This window comes from Passer domesticus, chromosome 3 (genome assembly GCF_036417665.1).
Source record: "Passer domesticus isolate bPasDom1 chromosome 3, bPasDom1.hap1, whole genome shotgun sequence".
NCBI lineage: Eukaryota > Metazoa > Chordata > Aves > Passeriformes > Passeridae > Passer > Passer domesticus.
In genome coordinates this window covers 74947445-74966736 of record NC_087476.1, presented here as the reverse complement: position 1 = coordinate 74966736, position 19292 = coordinate 74947445, and the positions used below count along the sequence as shown (strand labels likewise).

Below are 19292 nucleotides of genomic sequence, written 5' to 3'. Positions count from 1 at the left end.
GCTTCTTCAGCCTGACCCCGCCTTCATCGCCGCCCGCGGAATCGGCCTTCGCACGGCAGCGTGATTTGCATGAGCGCGATGAGCGCAGGAGATAGAACACACCACCGCGCGTGCGTAGGGCTCCGGTAGAACCTCGTTGGGACACTCGTACAGGTGCAACTTCCTTAGCATCAGTTTCTGCCCGTTGCCTGTGGTCCTTTTGCTTGGCACCACCGAGCAGAACCTGGTTCTTCAAATGATGCACAGGAAGTTCCAGTTGAATACGGGGGAGAACGTCTTTACTATGCAGGTGACCTAGTACCGGAACAGATTGTCCCAAGATGTTGTGTAGTCTCCCTCAGTGGATGTGTCCAAGAACCATCTGAATGCGATCCTGTGCTGTGTGCTCTAGGATGGCCCTGGAGCACGTTGTTCTGAGCAGCCGGCGGTGTCCGGCTTGGCCTGGCTGTTCACGGGCACGGTGCAGGCGGGCCCGGCCTTTGGTCATTCACTGCCAGCCGGCAGGCACGCTGCGAACCGCAGCGCCAGCACCTTCGTCCCTCCTTGAATTGGGGGTGCCTGAGCCGTCCAGTGCCCACTTGTTAGCAAGCCGGGTGTTTTTCCAGCTAGAATGGATCCGGTAGGGAGAAACGGGATTAGGTGTGAACACCTTTCTCCAGAGATTTCCAGTGTGATGCTGTTAAGCTCTGCCCCTGTAGGGTGGGGCAGAGTCCATCACGCTGCTCTTGTGTCTTAGCTTTGCCTGCGCGTTCCCAGCAACACTCCATTCTCCATCTGCCCCGTTCAAGCCTGGTCGTTCCATGTAAGCCTTCCCTGTCCTGCTTTGTTCATACGCTGCCCCTGTGTGTCCTTTGGGGCTGTTTCTGTATGCATGCGTCTGTTTTTGGACAACACCTCAGCACTGGCCTGACTCGTTTGCAGGGGGAATGAGGTTGGTGACTGGAGGGAAGGATCGAGGTGTCACATGCAAAGTGACAGCAGGCAGCAGTGTGGACTGGGACAGGAGAGGGAGATGGGTGATAAGAGCTGTGTGACATGCTGCTGTGTGAATGAAACTTGAGAACAGCCAGGGCAGAGCAGAGCCCCCAGTGAGGCCCTTAGGACAGAAACCTTCCCTTCCCACTCTCCTCACTTTCCCACACACACTTGGGAAGTTTCCCGTGTGTCTTCTACCTTGGCTTTTAGGTGAAACCCTTGGACACAAACTGTACCTTTCCAGCCTGATAACAGACCATTAGCATCTCAGGAAGCTTTAAGTCAAGGCTGAAATTAATAATGGAAGAAACACTTGTAGACATGTCTGGGTGAAAGGCTGAAAGTAACCAAAGAACCACAGAATGTCACCTAAGCCAGGCAGCATTGCCCATACCTTGTAAGGACCTCCGCAAGGAGGACAAGTGTGTAAGGGAACACCAAAACCATGACCCTGCAAGAAGGGGAGGAGAAATGGGAGAAAGAATGGAGAATGTATATGACGGTGTGTCTGAATGTGCACAAATTATCTTTCTTAGTGGCCCCCAATATTGTACAAAATTATTTGTTACAGAAGTGTTTAAATTCCAAAGCATATGTGAGACCAAAATATAAGACCAAGAAAGTTCTCTTTGGTTTTTTCTCCCCTCTCAATTTACAGAAAGATAGAGGCAGCAAATTTAAATATTGAGTCTAGCCTTCTGGTCTGCATGACTTCAGGCAGGAGTGGTTGGCTGTGCCTTGGATTACTAATGACTTTCTGGTAGTACAGGCAGGTAAGCACCTGGCAGAGGGAAGCTGAAGCTGTTCTTTTGTTTCTGTGTGAACAAGTGCACAGAGAAGAGTAGTGCACACCTGGGCAGTGTGGGGCATCCAGCTTGAATCCTACTGCTGTCCCATCTTCCCACCTGCAGCTGCCTGGGCTGTGCAGCCTGCCTGGAACCCACAGCTGTTTCACTCCTGAATGAGGCAAAGGGTGTTTTTTGTTTCCTTGCTATTTTCTAGGGCAGAAGGTTGTCATAGTCACCCCAAATGTATTTTTCCTATTTCTCTGCTCAACAGAAATTCTTAATTCTGTGTACTGTCATGAAATGCCATGAGACAGTCATTACCTTGCCATGAAAAAAGAGTCCGTTTGGAAGGCTTCTGTTGTTCAGTGTTTCTGTGCTGATGAACTTTGGCTGATAAGGCAGCAGGATCAGAAAATTACTCTGCTTTTCTAAAAAGGTAAAATTCTTTTGCTAGCACAAGTCAAAATAGCTGGTACAAAGTATCATTATGCCTTTAGATCACAAACCTACCACATCTGAAGATATTTTCTGTTTTTATGATGACAGTGTTATGGATTTGCAAGCCTTAGTTTCTCTGTTTGTAAGGGATGGTGTGGTTTGCTTATAAGTTTCATTGACTCTTGACCTTACTGGTTTGCATGTATCTGCATCTAATTTGAAGCTAACCAGAAAATCTGCTAGGTAATTTTGTCTTCCTGAAAAATGCGTGAATTCAGCCAACTTACTGAATTGATGCAGTTGGTGACGTACTTTTAATGTACATAGAGCAGTGTCTGTACACTTCAGTCTTGTAGCTGTAACAGCTGTAAACCTGTAAACCCATATTCCACAAAAATAACAGCTCTGTGATTGCTCTGGTCATGATGTAGGGTTCTAATGTCCTGTATTCCTCCCACATTTGCATTCTTTACCTTTGGAAATGGGATGTTTAAATGAATACTGCTGAAAGGTTAAGATCAGGTGTTATAAGAAATGTTAAACAAGTGATCCTACAGAGACCCTACTGGGAGCATGGTAGAAAATGAAATGAAGAGCTGCTTTGGGGCCTTGCCTATTCCACTTGATGAGACCCCACCTCAATCCTGCTGTGTGGTGCAAACAACTCACATCACACAAAGCAGGGGCTTCTGAAGACTCTGAAGGGAAGGGAACTTAAGTGGGGAATGAATGCCTTTTGTATATTTTGAAAAGATCTTATGTGTCTGCAAATGCAACTATGAACATCTTCCAACATTGCTGACAGTGACAGTTAGTGGTAATTCAAAAACAAGGAACAAGGAAACAAAAGCTGAAAAAGGTATCTCCTTTCTTACACCTCAGTTCCAGAAACCCATCTCTTCTAATTTGTCTGCAGATCAGCCTAAGTCACAAGCCACATGGTGGCTTCATCCAGCTTCATGATAATTGTTTCTGCTGTGACTCAGACCTTTTTAGATCCAGTCATCACTTCTCTAGGGACACAAAATAACCTCTCATGGGTCTCTGATCTAGAAAACTGAGGCATACAAAAACCAGCTATAGATGAGCTACTTCCCAGTGTGCTTGGCAGGCACCTGGTAGTAGCCAGGTAAGTGTATGATTCACGGGAACACCATGAGCTATTGCAAAACTTTGGAGGGAAAGGTAAAAGCCTTTATTGGCTCACTGTGGCCAAAACAACACATTTGCAAGGAAGTAACAAACAGCCTTATGAGCTGTTCTCTGTGTGGCATCATACACTCAGATCAGGTAGTGCAGACACTTGGTCAGCTGATACACTATTGGAAACCCTGCGAAATGTTTGAGCCTTTCCTGTTACTAACAGTAATCTGGCTGAGAGTTGATGTTTACCAAGTTACAGTATAAGACACACTAAGTAATAGACAGGTTACTTATCACACTGCTGGCTTTCTGCTTTGCTTGCAGATGACCCACAGAATCAAGTGTGTACAAAAATACCTCGTAATCATTGCTTTGCATAGCTTCCCCATGAACAAACACAGCAATTGTTTTAGGATTTTAAGTCATCCTAGGTGCAAGGAGATGTGGTATGTCCAAATCTGCAACATACGAACATTTGAGATAATCTGGCTTGGCAATGAAACAAGTTAAAATCTGGAGATCTTTCTGTCCTGAAACTGTGATCTCAGATCCAGTCAGAGTCCAACTGCAGTGACAGATTAGAGGAGATTAATATCTTGTCCTGGCAGGAGACACCTTTAAGGTTTCACAGTACATTTCCTCTTGAAAGAGTATACTGATATAATTTACATCACTTGATACCACTCTGAGAAGGCACCCCTTAAGTTAACACATACCATAGGACTAGGAACACGATTATGAAATTATTCCTGTCAGCCTACAAATCAACATCAATTAGAGCAAGTTATAGCAGTGGTTCTCCTCTGAGTAAGTTATGTACTAAATGCGTTTGAAATTATTAAATACTTTCCAAATTTTAAGTGGCTTACTTTCTACCTTTACATTTTTCTAACACAATGGACCAAATACAGCCAGCATGTAAGTGCTGCCATAACTGACATTGCCTTCTCTTGCACCAAAGGCAGGGTTTGGACAAGTTATCTCCATGCAGGTTTCAGATGAAACGAATAAGCATAGAATTCCTAACCTTGCTGCCATGGTTACTTGAAACCTGCTGTTAAAGAAGGTGGGAAGAAAGGGAAAGGATGAAGAGTAGGAAAAGAAGAGAGCAATAATATCATGGTCAGGCTTAGGCCATGTGATAAAGAAAGGCAATGATCTGGAAGGAGCAGGGCCCCAGTGATGACACTTGGAACAGGTTATCCAGAAAAATAATATTTCTGCCTTCTGGCTGCTACTGAGTTGATTCAATGGACATTGGTTATTTTTAAGTGGTTACCACAGTGACTAAATGCAATGCACTGGTAGGCATTAGATCTGCAAAGGCAGAAAGGGATTGGGTGGGGAAAGACAGGCTTCTCCACAATTAATTTAATAAAGAAATTGCCTAATTTTAAACACCAGACTGATTGCTTTTCTACTTTACAGAGATTGTAAAACTTGCAGCAATGTCTCGCTCAATCAGAACAAACTTTTTAGCCTTTGTGTAAGTTGGCAGCGGAAATACTCCAGCTCTACAGAAGCAGAACTGCAGTCATATTGCATCAGGCAGTGAGCACTGTTCTTCCCCAAATGCAAATAGGACCAATAGACCATGTAAGACACAGGCTGAAAACCTAGGAGAGCTGGTAACTGTGCTTGTGAATATTTCTTGTATTATTGTTTTATATTCTACTGCTAACTTTGAAGTCTGTAACATGAGCATGAAGAAACAGATTGTATTCATGTGCTTTGGACCAAGTGATATGCACATATCACTCTAATAGTATTAGTTATTTTATTACTTGTCTATTACTATCTCATCTTTTTATTCCTGCTCTTTTTGAGTGCCTTCACATTCTTAGAACTGGCAGGTAAAGAAATAACTTGTGTCTGTACCCATACCAGTGTAACACATACTCATGTACAATGGAAACACACACAGCTGAAGTAAGTGCATTTGGTAGTTTGACACTCTACATATTAGTTTGACCATAATACAGTTTGTATCAGCATTCATGCAAGAACTCAGGGAAAACACTGGAGTAGTTATAAGACTGGTCTGTCCTAGTCTAGGACTGTATTTTCTAAGCACTTTATTTCCATGTCAAAACCCGTCTTGGTCCCAAGGAGAAAACTCTTCCTTTTTTTACTGCCTTCTCTGTATCTAAACTTACTGAGACTTTCCCCACCCGATTCTCTGCTGTGCTGTCCTTGCTCAGATGACACCATTGTGCTTTGTATGGAGAACAAAAGGTAACCCTCAATGCTATGGAGAACTACATTTTATTACAAATGTGTTTTCTCTGAGAGCTGGCAGGCCGTATTGGTAGCACTAGGGCAAAGAGATTTTTCTGCTGGTTTTAGCAGAACATTCTGCTAAACATTTAGGGAACATTCACTTTATATAGAAGTCTTAGAAGTAAAAATCCTCCAAAATGAAACAAAAATAACAAAAACACCCCCAAACAAAAACTCCAAAAACCCCCAAAACAACTCTACCACCCATATATAGCAGCATTGGCTAAAATGGCTAAAGCATGAGACAGTTGTGTGACGTTGAACAAAATTCACTATCAGTAGGTGTTATTACACTCATTAAAGAATCCTTGCAAAGTAATTCCTTCTCTTCTGACCACACAATTATGGTTATTGCTTTCTGTCAATGTAATTACCAAATTATTTCCACATTTGAATAATAAATCATCAAGCTTCCAGATCAAGGACGCTCAATCTTGCAAGAACAGAAGAGATTGTGAGCTAACTTGTTGCCATGGTCAGTTATAGTGTTACATCTTCTCTTTTAAAAGTGACTAAAGACATCTCCAGCTCAAACTAGGGAGAAAGGGGGAAGAGACAGACTGAGAATTTAGCTGGTACTCTCTCCCACTTGAATTCCTAAGGGCATTGCATTCCTTACCAGCAGTGTAGCAGGACTTGGTGAGAAATTGTTTTCTGTCTGAAGATATGAAAGAAGACAACAGCTGTTGCTGTAGCAATAACCACTGCAGCACGGGAAAGAGAGGAAAGGCCACGTGGTTCCCAATCTTACTGTGGTGGAACAGAAGCAGAACACACAGGGCAGTGCCTGGGAGCAGAGCAGGACAGGTTACTAGTGACAGGACATATCCTACAGATGAAAAGTTGTTATTAAACCAAGTTGTGAAATTAAAACCAAGTAGGTATTTCAGAACAATAGCAAGTACAGACAAGTCCTATAATCTTATAAATAAAAAGCAAATACTGAGCTCTAACTTATAATTAATCAGTGAAACTCACATAGCCCCATTCTTTCATTCAGTGCTACCTGAATGGAATAAGAAAAGAACAAAAGGAAGCCATTAGCACCATTAAGGTATTCAAACTCAAGAATAGACCATCTCCAGTAGTCTAAGCTATTGTTCTCCTCTTTGAATTATCCTAAGCAGCCTCATCCTAAAACAGCCAGTATGTTTCAGTGCCAGGAGTAGGGTGCAGACTAATCATACAATTACTTATTGCAAGAACTCCTTTTAATAGTATTGCACTGATCCCCTTACACCCAGCACCTTTAAACAAAGGAATGGTATATAAACAGCTTGATAATTAATGCTTTGATTGACACAGGCCACAAGGTCAATTAAGATTTGCTCTAATTGCTAGAAGACATTAGCTAATACTGACTTAGTTGCATAATGAAAGCTCTGAATTCAACCTTGCCTATCACACTAGAACTACTAAGTCTAAGTACCCACACACTCTTCTTGCTGCTGGGGGAAGAGGTTTTAGGTATTGGGATCCACAGGACACTTACCTAAATGCAGTACATACCATTTACTTTTTCAGCCTGTTTTTGCTTCATGGTGTTGCAGTAATAAAGCGACACTCCAAAATAAAATTTCACTTTTGGGTCTATTATCACAGTATGAAAAACAAAATTCTTCCAAGTATTCAAGAGTTTTATTGCCATTTGGAATATGTTTATTGTTCAAAACCACTGCACTGAAAAAAAAATCTGTAACGTACATTCTCACATTCTTTGTCAATTTTACCTTTACAGCAATGTAACTTTCAGGCAGATCATGCAGGAAAACCACTCTCACAATGAAGTCAAAAACTACTGAAAGGCACTTTGTGTCTTTCAGATCTTAGACTCCAAACAAGTTTAGTTTTTGCCTGTGTAAGAATTACATACATCTAGAATAACTCAAACAGTAGGGAAAAATAAAATCCACTTAGAACTTCTCAAAGAACAGTATCAGGCTTTGTTGCCTTCCTTCATTCAGTGCTATGCTTTTGTTTTTCCAAGCCTTCTTTAAATAGCGTCTGACATGAAAATGGATGTTAATGAAGTCTCTTTACTGAGAAAAGGCAAGCAGTGAGGGAAGAGGGATGGCTGCTCATTTCCAGGCTGCCTAGACATTTGTTCTTGTACATCAGCAAGCCACTGCTCAAGTTAAAAAAATAGAATAGGAATGAATGCACTCAAGTTAAGTGGCTTTTAAGAATATGTTAATACATAAACAATTATACAACCTACAGTTCTGTTTACTGACCTCTGTTCATATTGATTTTAAAATTAGTTTTGTCAAACCATCATGGGCTACTTTTGTAGACTGTTAGATAAAAAAAGTTGGTTTTCAAGTATTGGTTGTTATTTGGGTGGCTAATGTTTTATTGAAGGGGTAGTTATTAAAGATCAGTAAGGCAGCAAGACTTGAAATGTAGCAGTTTACATTGCTGAATAGTACTTTTTAAAAGGCAAGATAAAAAAAAATTAGAAGAATTCTTGGTGGGGTCATAGTCATAATTGGGTGTTTCTGTTTCATCCCCACTGTAATTGTCACAACAACTGTAGGGTGGCACGTCTTCCTTGGTTGTCATTCAGGATGAATACATTCCCTGGCTTATTTCAAGTAATATATTTAGTTCTTTTTCTCCAGCCTGCCAAAAGAAAAACAGCTTTTATAATAGTGAATATTGAAATACAATTGCTATTACAAAAACTTTATGAATGAAGGACATTGGTCAGTAACTTATGCAGAGACAAGTCCACTTGCAGTTTTGCACATTTTCATTTTCTAATTCATATTCAGAAGGTTTCATCCTCTATTGCTCCACAATAATTTCTTAGGGCAGAAGAGAGAAAACCCATAATCCTGATCACCAGGATTGCTTGGGGCAGTGTCTGCACTGCTTGCTACACAACAGGGGTGTGAGACTGATCACAATGTGTTCCCCAGGCACACTCAGTTGGCTCCACCTCATGCACAGTCAGCTCTGATAGGTTTTGTGTGACTTCTCTTCCAGATGTACAGCTCCTTCACAGTTTTATGGATGTTTGCATCTCAGGAATTAATTACCAAGATGGACACATGCAGATAAACCAAAAGACTGCACAAAAAAACCCCCAAAATAGCCAGCAGCTGCTGAAGGCCCTGTCTACACTCCCTCATGACCATAAGAGCTTCCTGCCTTTTCTATGTGCAGACCTCAGAAGGTTCAAAGGAGGTGCAAAGTAGAAAGTTCTGCCTACTGACAACAAGCTCGTTAACAGTTTTGCAAAAGGTAAAGAAGTTCAGAAAACATGCAGAGCTTTGAACCACAGTTGAAAATCATAACGGAGTATTCCAGGAGCCATCAGTTTATGACTTTCCCATTGAAAAATGTGACTTGCCTGTATTTGATCAGTCGTCCTCCTTGAATAAGTTGTGCAATTTCATTAGTGAAGTGGCATGCAAAAAGAAGCCAGTTTCTTGGCTGCACTTTGTAGGCAAATCTCATGAAAGTCAAGGAGTAACAACACAGTGCTGCAAAAGATGATAGATTTTGTTAAGAGACTGTAAATATCTGCATTTTGTTGAGTCACAATTCTCCTACTAATAAAATGTAATGACAGGAAGATTTGTTGCTGCTTATGAGTTTTCCAACAGCCCTACAACCATGTCCACTTTGAGGATCCAATGCAAGAAAACACAAAAGAGTGCTCATTTCTACTACACAAGAAAATCTACATGGCTGCAGCTTTCCATAAAAAATTGATTTTACTCATACACTATCCTGTGATGCAACAGAAGTATTTTTAGTTTATTATCTAAATTACCTCAGCCAGAAAATAAGAGTTTATCTCAATGAGACACAGTCTGTCGTATACTATTATTCTGACAATTTCTAAGACAAAGTATTTTTAAAGACATTAATCACTTAAATACAGTTCTTTCTGGGGACATTTTAAGATCAGGAGCTTTCAGTGTCCAGGGAATCAGAAACATGAAGCTTTGTTATCTGCTTTCCAGAAAGATGAGAAACTACTTTGATCTACTCTCCTACCATAATTTAAATACGGGAGATTAACCCAAGAATTCCCTAGTTTTGTAAAGTTCTCACAGGCTTAAAAAAAAAAAAAAAAAAAAAAAAAGGTAAATTAGTTGTTCAAGGAAAACAGCCTTTTTAAAAGCACAGATATTCTTTGTTCATCCCCCAGGTTCCATACACAAACCAAACAATATATACCTGCAAAAATTTTAAAAGGTGTCTCAACATTGCTGGACTGGGTAGCTGCCACCAAAACACTATTGGCAAAACAGGTTTGCTGTACTGGAGACTATTTAAACTAGTCTTCTGTCTCAATGAAGCTGATTAAGGGACTGAATTACTCTAAGCAGAGCACAATGATAATGGGACTATAAAATTTCTTAAGCCAAAAGTATTTTGCTTGTGGGAAGAAGAATTACTCAGAATTAAGTTATTCAGTGAATTAAGGAAGAGATATAATGCCAAAGTTAAGCTAAGAAATTAAAATTGCAAGATTTGCAATCCTAAGAAATAATTTGAACATAGAGACAGACATCTAGGCAAAAACTATACATGTTCCAAAGAGAGGTGGAAAAATATTATTTATGCATTTAAAAATAATTTCTCATTAAGAGTCACAATAGTCTCTTATAGACAACTGCTTTGCAAGGAGTTAAAGCCTTCTTTGCTGCTTCTTGCACCCTGCTGACCAATCATTACCATTTCTTCACTTTGTCAGTGCTGATAAATATTTAAATCTCACACTGACCACAAAGGATCATTGTTCTTTATACAAAGAATAAAACTGAGTGAAGAGATACATTTTGAACAAGTGTGTGCAATAGCTTAAGATAATAGGAGTTATACTTCAGTAGACTGTCTGGTCTTTAATAAGGGTCAAGAGCTGCTTCACTCTCCCCTCCCAAATTAGTGGAAAGCTTTCCAAAAAAGAGTTCTGCAGTTTTTCAGTACCTCAATTTAAATGGTCTCTAAAGTTACGTGACAAGATATTTGTTATCTATATCTGCTTTGATCACAAGTTTGCAGACAACTAATGACATATCACTGCTTAAACGACAGAAATTGTGTTCTGGAGTCAGTTTCCTAACAAGAAGTTTGTCTCAGAACTTACCAAATGTCATTCTGCCACTAATAATTTCTGGTGATTTCTTCATGTCATTAAAAGCAGCGACAGGAAGACCCCAATTGGCAACTGGCCCCCAAAAGTGCTGTGAAGAGGAAAAACAAAAATAAAGTTAAACAGAAACAAAAATCTCCTGCAGTATTCTTACAGTTTTTTCTTAGCCGCACAAAATTAGAAAGCAGGGTTATTAGTAAAATTCCAAGAAAAGACAGAGACTATTTTTAATGTAAGAGAGAAACTAAACCTTTCTTTCAGTGGGATCTACTCTTCAGAAGGAAAGGTAAAGGAACCTACTCTGGATCTTCGTTCAGATCACAGAGGAACTACCTAGAGCCATCGAAATAGAATTCTGTGTAATTATAGCCCAACAGTCATTAACCATCTGATTGGCATTGTCAGATACTTCAGATTTATAGCTCACTTCCGCACAGAGAATTAGCATTTCCCTCTTTCAATTAAGGCTCCTCAAAAATATAATGAAAATGTAAGGACTTGATGAAGTGAAGAACTGAAGGTGTTTTCATTTTATACTGAGGATGAAGAAAAGCTCAGCAAGCATCTTCTTGTGAGTACTTGCACCCTCTCTTTGAAAGAACAGGGCCAACAAGCAAAGCAAACTGAGCTACATCTGCAATTGCTGAAACAATTTGGTAATTACTTAAAACTCAGTGATTCAACAAACGTTGGAGGAGAGCAGTTAGCAGCAGGTGTGTATGCAGACAGAACAGAGACAAGAAGTGGAAAGGATCAAATCAGAAAAACTGACAAGTTTATTTTAATAAAAGACTCTAAACTGAGAAAAATAGTGACTTAAGTTCAATTTCTGCTACAGTTAATGAGCAACAAGGCTTCACCAGAATTCTTTCCACAGAAGATGCACACAGTATTTGCCTCAGCTTCTTAGAAGTAGAAACTCATTCTCGAAAGTAACTTGGCCAGATATAACAAAAGAGATGCACCTCACAAGAAAAAGCTTTGCCGATACCAGCTATATCCATTCTTTTGACACTTTCTGTAACTGCAACATGTTTAATGATTTGGAATTCTCAGGGGTTATTTAAATTTCTTGCAATTTTAATTCTAAGATGCACTTGCCAGTCTTGCTTGTAACAGTACATTTGGACTAAAAGCCACACTTGCTTCCTGCAGTTGAAATACAAGAAACTTAAATAGAAAAAAGTGAGTTTAAGTTAGACACACAGTTTTGATAGTTCAACTTCAGTGCAATATGCAAGATATAGTATTTCTGCAAATTCAGATTTATAACAGTATTCTGAAGAACATAATAAAAACATTTGTTTGCTGTATTCCTAGTGATAAGCAAATTGACATCTGTAGTGTTTAAAGCCTCTCAAGCACATCAGAGGTAACGTGGCATAACAGGAGAGTTGCATGGCTACATGGCATTTAACCTGTACCACCACACCAAAGCAAACTTCAAGTGGAGAGACATTACCTGTACTTGGTGATGGTTTTATAGTCATTTCAGGGGTTTCATCTGAACAACTGTTGTTTATGAAAAATAAGCTTTTTATTGAATCTCTAAAATATTTACAGCTTTTAACAATCTGAGTGACAACTTTGTTTTGAAAGGTAAATTAAATCAACTTGGTATTTTTACTAAACAAATTGCCATTACAACATAATCAAATAATACACCATAGATTATGGACCACTCAAATGCAGTCTGTGCAACCTGAAGAATCATCAGTAAACAAAAGTACTGCTGCAGCAGCTTTCCTCTGCTGACAAAGAGTTTAATTTGGAACGTTGAAATGGCTATCAGGCTTTAAGTGCCTCCAGGCAGGCAGCCCTTTGAAGTCTCACAAAAATTAAAATACACCTGTTTGTCTTTTGTCTAGACAGAAGAGCAAATCTTTCATACATTATGATTCATAGTACAACAGGCATAAAATTCCCACTTCCAGTTTCAGGGGCAAACTGAAAGGATCCAGGACAGAAGAGTGTAAGGTGTATTTATTGTCTGGCCTGGAGGGCATTAGAGATAAGCCAGGTAGTTTGATTATGTAACAGTACTGCTGTTATGTAGAAGAAAAGGCTTCACACTGCTCTGATTAGCTTAGCAAAAGAGTATGGAAAAAAAACAGAGCCCCTTTAATTTAAGACATTCTGAAGGAGCTAACACACTTGGCCATCTTAACCTCAGACTTGCAATTAAATATTCCTAGTGCATCACTCCTGGAGGTTTGTAGTATGCCTTTCAGGTGCAGACAAAGTCGTAACAATACTAGGGGGAAAAATTTACTGAAGTTAGGAACAACGTGAAACCAGAAATCCCCTCCCTTTTCTTACCGTACTGTTCAAGTGCACCATCATTGTTTTCCATTCGAAAAGCACATGAAAAAAAAAAAAAGAAAAAACCCCACATTAGTTTATTTCATAATCTACATGGACAAAAGTGTACCACAAATAGAAAATAGGTACAAGTCAGGAAGCTGTCACGGCATTAACTTTGAATAATATATTAGTGTTAAAAAAAAAATCCCATTTCCCACAAGAGCAATCACTGTGATAAGTGTTTGCTGCTCTTTTTCCCAGCTACATAAAATCCCATTATGGTCAGTGGAAGACATTCAGCCCTTCAGAGCACCCAAGATCCCACCCCAACTACTTTAAAGGATGCCAAAAGACATCAAGCTTTGTCATGACAAAGATAAACAGCTAAAATTCTTCAGTGGAAGCTTTGAGGTTGCTTGGAATTCTCTGTATACCTCTGTAAGTAGGTCAAACTAAAGACTGCCAGATATCTTCCTGTCACTAAATTTGGGCCAACTGTGGCTGTACCAAATATGAGCTATAACACATTCTCAGTAATATATGCAATTACACTTCTGTCATATATGGGGTTCATTTCAGTGATAATGTAGGTACTAGTTTATGTAATAACTTAATGTTCTAGGCACAAAAGATAGACTACTGTAACAAAAGCTTACTAACCTTTAAACACCTTCTTTCTAATGAAGGTACTAATAACACTTAGTTCTGAATTGACTTAGAAAAGGCATTTCTTACGAGAAATAGGTAGGCTAATAGAAAGCCTAAGTTGCAGAACACTTTTTAACTATCACTTCCCTCACACTGATGTCCATGTTCTTAGATCACCATTTAAAAATAGCTATGGTAAGGGAACAGTCAGCTCTACTTAGGAAACCACAAAGGATGTGTGTTTCAGTGAGTCTTTACTACAAGCTGGTTCAAGGTGTTTCATTTAGATGCCCTTGGCTAGTCTAACCACTTGTTTGTTTTCCTTTGATCTGCAGCAACAGTTGACTGAAGTTCACAAGACAAATGTAAACTTAAATTTCTTCATAAAACCTTAACTAAACAAGTTCAGATGTGTATTCTGGCACCACACTTTTGTGCCAACAGAAGTCAGCCTTAATTTTTAAAGTGTAAGTTGTTTCAAGGGAAGTGAAAGCCTAAAATAAAATCAAACTGATACTACTTTAACAGAGTAGGTAGCTCTGGCTAAGGTCTTACAAGGTTATACTTACAATCACATGGGAGCGGAACACATACTTATAGAAGAGGGCAAACCAAGGGCACATAGACTCTCCCAGGAAACAGGCACCCAGGCACCCAGCCCCAAAGCTCTGCAGAGTTGCAACACGTGCACCACATCCAATAGTGAGGATACTGCACCATGTGCATGCATCTATTTCTGAAGTGACTCCATTCCAAATTAGTAGTTTCCAAGAACTTAAAGAACTAAATTCAGTCCCTTGACAAAGATTGTACCAATGTTTTCAGAACTGTGAACAACAACTGTTGGATTTACTCAGTTTCCAAGTGTCAGTTTTCTGTATAAATGTCTAGACATGACAAGAGGACCCAGGGGTGACAATATCTTGTTATGGGTACTAAGTTCATTCCAAAGAGCTACAGTGGGAAAGACTTCGTTTTCTAAAATTTCTGCATGTATTTTCCTCATTCTGTCAATAAGAGTATTAGTAGGCCAGAGACCATGCTGCAAACATAGAACTGTCATTATGTGTTTTCCCCATACTGCCATCCCGTAAGTGGAAAGGGCACTACCCTTCTGCAAAAGGGCAGATTGTTCCTCAGAACACACAAAACAAGCAGGTGTGTCCTTCAGTTTCTAGCACACATCACAGAGAACTTTAAAATAAGTTTTTACATCCTCATGTTTAAAAATTTACTAAAGAAAACTGAAGATCAGCTAATTTTAGTTCTATTACTGATGCTAACTCCTCTGAAGTTTGCTTAAAAGGCAGTTCCTAGACATCAGTAAGTGCTGGCTTTAAGTGCTTAGGCTTTCCAGTGAATGAACTTTCAAAGCCCTCTATATTAACAGAGTCCCTATATTTGCATTAATGCTGAGTCATCAGAAAGAGACATTTCAGAGGTACCCCAGCACACTGCAATGTCCATGCTTCTTTTCCTGTTACCAGGAGATTTGTGCATTCCTTGCAGTTCATTATGTGATCAAAGCAATTTAGGCTTCTATCACAAGAAAATGACAGGTTGTCTAGAATGATGATGTGTTCTGTCTTAAAAGAGGAAGGAAGCTGTTTTATGAGATGCTTTTTAGAAGATGTTTTAAATCAATAGGATATAAGAGGATGCAGTTGCCTACTATTAGTGGCTTAGATAACCGCTAGTGACAGCTGTCATTTTTAGAATCTGAGAAAAAATAATACCTACAGCTGCCAGGCTTTAATATGCTAATCAGCTAGTTTTAAATAATGTTACTTATGCATTTTACAAGCAGGAAAAGTCTACTTATGGCTTATGTTATTACTATGCTCATTTTTAAGTGTTAGGACACAGGGTAAATTTGTATTTGCATGATTTACAGTTATTCAGATTCCTATTAATCACCACTAGAAAAATGACAGATGTGAAACTGGCAGACCAATTATTTTTAATGACAGTTTTAAAAGCAACTTCTCTTGTTTCTTTGTGCAAGATGCAAAAGCTAACCCATGACATAATGCAATTCTAATGGCAGATATATCCACCTGAGCAAAGCAGCATGCAATCATTATGCTTGCTTTCATGTTTGCAGGTTATGAAGCTGAAATCAAAGCTACTTATTCCAATAGATGTTTTCAAGTTTTTGGTTGCCTCAAGCCATAATAATGGAGCACTTAATCCACCACTTTGGGTAACCTGAGTTATTCTATTGAGGGTCAAGCAATCTAAAGCCTATCACTGGTATCCCAAACAGCACCTTAACCCATTAATCTTGACAAACAAGTTTCATGTTTATAAAGCCTTGATTTCCTGCAATGATTAGATGCTGATTTTTAAACAGACACCAAAGTCTCAGAGCTTTAAGGACACTTTTTCTCCATGAGCAAAGAAAGGACTTTTTTTCAGGATAGAGTCCTATAGTCTGGGGAAGAAATCACCTTCAGGAAGAAATGCAAAGAAATAACTCTCCATTTCTTCTTATTCAGAAGACAGACAAGTCTTTTACTGATAGCTATTTAAATTTTAAACTCAATAAAAAGCCATTAACTTAGACACTTATCTTCTAGTGAGCAACAAACAAAAAGGCCAGAGCAGATGGAGCAACTGACTTTAGCTCTTCATGACACTGGACTAGTAATTAAGCAGATATCTTCATTATAGCAAGATATATATATTATAGCACATTCCATCCACAATGGTAGAAACCTGTGGAATGCTCTTTTTTACTGAAATACAGTCACATATACAGCTTGTTTGAAAACTAGGTGAAATACATCTGAAAGTTTTTTAAAAAAAAAAACAACTCAGTCTTGGGTGAGGATAGAGATATTTCCAGTAACTGTGATGACATTAGGAAGCAGCTGTTATCTCACCTGGATGTTTGTTTTTCTAATTATGAAGCAGAATACTGGTTTAATGGCTATTTACACGCTTCACATGAATGCTGTTACAATCAACTAAATGTTAACATTCATATGGATCTATCAAGCTTACATCACACACTCAAGACTTTCAAAAGGAATCACAAAAGTCTGTTCTGGAGTTTTGTTTCACTTCAGGTTTGTTCTCTTCCTTCTCATATTTTTGTGCCACTGTTTCTGTGGATTTTGATTTTGAGAATACCAAACAAATTAAGCAAACTTTCCAGTGCTTCACCATCCCCATACCAAAGCACTTCTTCCTAACATCTAAGTCTCTCCTCCTTTAGTTTAAGGTTTTACATTATAATCTCTCGTCCATGCACCTTTATACCATCTCCTGCTAATTCAACCAAGGCTACATTTCTCAGATAAACAGATGTCCTCCTCCACATGCTTGCTCAACATCAAACACCAGTTGCAATAGATGTAGGCAAAAAGCAAGCGACAGCTATAGTGAAAGGTTACTCAACCATCTTTATTAGAAGAGACCATTTTTATTTTAGTTTGTCAAACAGCCTGTCAGCTAGAGAAACTTCAGCCTGCCTACACGAAACTGTTCCTGCACAGTGGTTCAGCAAGATTTAAGTATGCCAAAACTGTTCTTCTTGTACAAGACTGTCTTGTAGTTTCAGTCCAGACTGCCATATCCCTTACCCCGGCATGCAAGACAAAGCTTGACACAAGCCCTGAGCTGTCCGGGAAGTGACTTAAGCCACGTTCCAACGACAGCGGGACTTTAACAAGCCTAAAGAGATACCTATTTACACGTATTCAGAGATTCAAACAACCGATCTTCAGACTTCATGCATGATCAAGCTCGCTTCTGCCCAAGGCAGAGTGAAGCACTTTCTGCCCTTGTGTCACGCAGCGCTCAGACTGTCCTGCTCCCGGGCTCCTGTGCCCCCTGCCACCCCGTACCGCAGCGAGCCGCTGCCCGCGGCGGGGCAGCACTGGCGGCGGTCGCAGGCGGGACGGCAAGGTCACGGAGGGGCGCAGCTGCAGCTTCAAAGCGCACCGCGTCACTTCAAGGTCAAGGCCTGTTTGGTCGGGCCGGGGCGGGACAGTGACAGCCCCGACCGCCCCTGGGAGCCGAGGTGACGACGGGCGAGACAAGGGGAACGACGAGACCACGACGCCTCCGGGCCGGCTCCTCACTGCTTTCTCCCCCGGCCAGCCGCCGGCGAGGACGACCTCACCAGCGGCCAACCGGTTCCAACCGTCCGACCCCGTCCTGGGCGCCCCGAGGCTGCGGGGAGCTGAGGGGTTCGGGGACCGAACGTTGGTCCCTGCCGTCCGCCCGGGCAGGGCGACGGGCTCGGAGATGACGCCCCCCGTCCCGCGCTCACCTCATCAGGTAGTCCCTGAATTCCTTGCTGCGCACATAGTCCGCGGCCTTGCGGCCCAGCGCCGCCGCCATGGCGTCTCGGTGGCAGTGAGGTATCCCTTGATCGCCCACCCGGCCCGGCCGCCTCGGTGCTGCCGCCGGTGACAATTGCCCCTCGCGCCGCCCGCAGTCCGCTTTACGGCAGCGCACGCGCGCCCCCCCTCCCAATCTCGCCCCGTCACCGCAGCGCTCTCGCCGCCCATTGGCCGTGGCGGCCCCGCCCCCCGCGTGCGCCCGGCCCGGGGAGACGGTCACGGGCAGGGGGCAAGGCAGGTGTCGTAAAGCAAAGAGGGGGGAGGAGGCGGGGAGAGCGTCGCAAAGCGCGGCGAGGAGGGGTCGCCGTGGGCCGAGCCGCCGGCATTCCTTCGCAGCACGCGGGGCTGCGTCGCGTGGCGGCTCCGCGGGCCGCGATTGGCTCCCCATTGGCGCGCGCCGCCCCTCGCGGGGCGTGTGACTCCGCCCCCGGTGGCGCGAGTGCGGCGTGAAGGGGGAAAGAGGCGCGGGAGGGAGGAATGGGGGCGTAAGGGATCGGGTGGCGCGGTGGGGGTGGTAGAGCTCTGGGATGGACTGGGCTTGGAGGACGTGGAGTTGTCCTGTCTGGAAACATTCCAAACCCACCACGTGGACGCGTCCCTGTGTCACCTGCTCTGGGTGACCCTGCCTTAGCAGGGAAGCTGTACTAAATAATCTCCAGAGGTCTCTTCCAATCCCACCTATCCTGTGATTCTGTGACAAGTGCTTCGATAAGTTAAGTTGGAATGGTCTAAGATCCCATCTCTGACCAGCGTTTTCTATTTCATACCTGAACAGAAGTTACTTACATAAACTAACCTTGCTAATACTATCTCTAGAAAATATGGGCCAAATTCTTGTATCTTTGTTCAGTTCAGTAGAGACAGTGAAAATGTATGTTTATCTCCTGTGCTTTCCAAAGACTTGCAGCCTCAGTTTTTAAGGGCCAGAGCTGGGCTGAGAGTGCAGCCTGGGGCACAGCTACCCTCTGCAACAAGCCCTGGATTCCATGGCTGCATTGTTTCCTTCTGTTTCCCCTCTTCCCTGCAGGATCTCAGGTCCTGAGACAAAACAAAACCATACCAAACAAAACCAACGAAACAAACAAAACAATAACAAAAATACCCCAAACAAAACACAAAAACAAACAAACAAAACCAAAAAACAAACCCACACCAAACCCCAAATGCTCAAAAGCTGTACCAAAAAGTCCCAACAAAAAGCTTCTCTTCACACTTCCTCCCTCATTGCTTGCTTAGAGAGGAGCAGGTTTGAGG

At 41.5% G+C, this 19292-nt stretch overlaps 1 protein-coding gene and 1 long non-coding RNA gene across 4 annotated transcripts; one reads left to right on the top strand and one right to left on the bottom strand.

The window, feature by feature from the left end:
- The first annotated feature begins 165 nt into the window (after nt 1-165).
- LOC135296983 (uncharacterized) lies at nt 166-9033 on the top strand. 3 transcript variants are annotated; one of them, XR_010358979.1, is made up of 5 exons: nt 166-289; nt 1634-1748; nt 2035-2199; nt 4773-4940; nt 8613-9033. It is a non-coding gene; the product is annotated as an uncharacterized LOC135296983 (long non-coding RNA). The 3 variants fall into 3 exon arrangements; XR_010358978.1 differs by lacking the exon at nt 166-289 and having other exon boundaries at nt 304-1748; XR_010358980.1 differs by lacking the exons at nt 166-289; nt 4773-4940 and having other exon boundaries at nt 304-1748.
- On the bottom strand, nt 7241-18159 carry MPC1 (mitochondrial pyruvate carrier 1). The gene is made up of 5 exons (XM_064414048.1): nt 17966-18159; nt 13054-13057; nt 10729-10825; nt 8980-9112; nt 7241-8246 (listed from the first exon to the last, which is right to left on the bottom strand). Exons 1-5 carry the CDS (start codon nt 18034-18036, stop codon nt 8228-8230), a joined length of 324 nt encoding a protein of 107 aa, XP_064270118.1. The 5' UTR covers nt 18037-18159; the 3' UTR covers nt 7241-8227.
- Nucleotides 18160-19292: the final 1133 nt, after the last annotated feature.

Excerpts from the sequence above, each read along its gene's own strand:
- MPC1 (XM_064414048.1), bottom strand. The coding sequence starts at position 18,036 with ATGGCGGCGGCGCTGGGCCGCAAGGCCGCGGACTATGTGCGCAGCAAG. Across the intron at positions 9,113-10,728 it reads TAGTGGCAGAATGACATTTG|CACTGTGTTGTTACTCCTTG; the intron begins GTAAGTTCTGAG and ends CATCTTTTGCAG.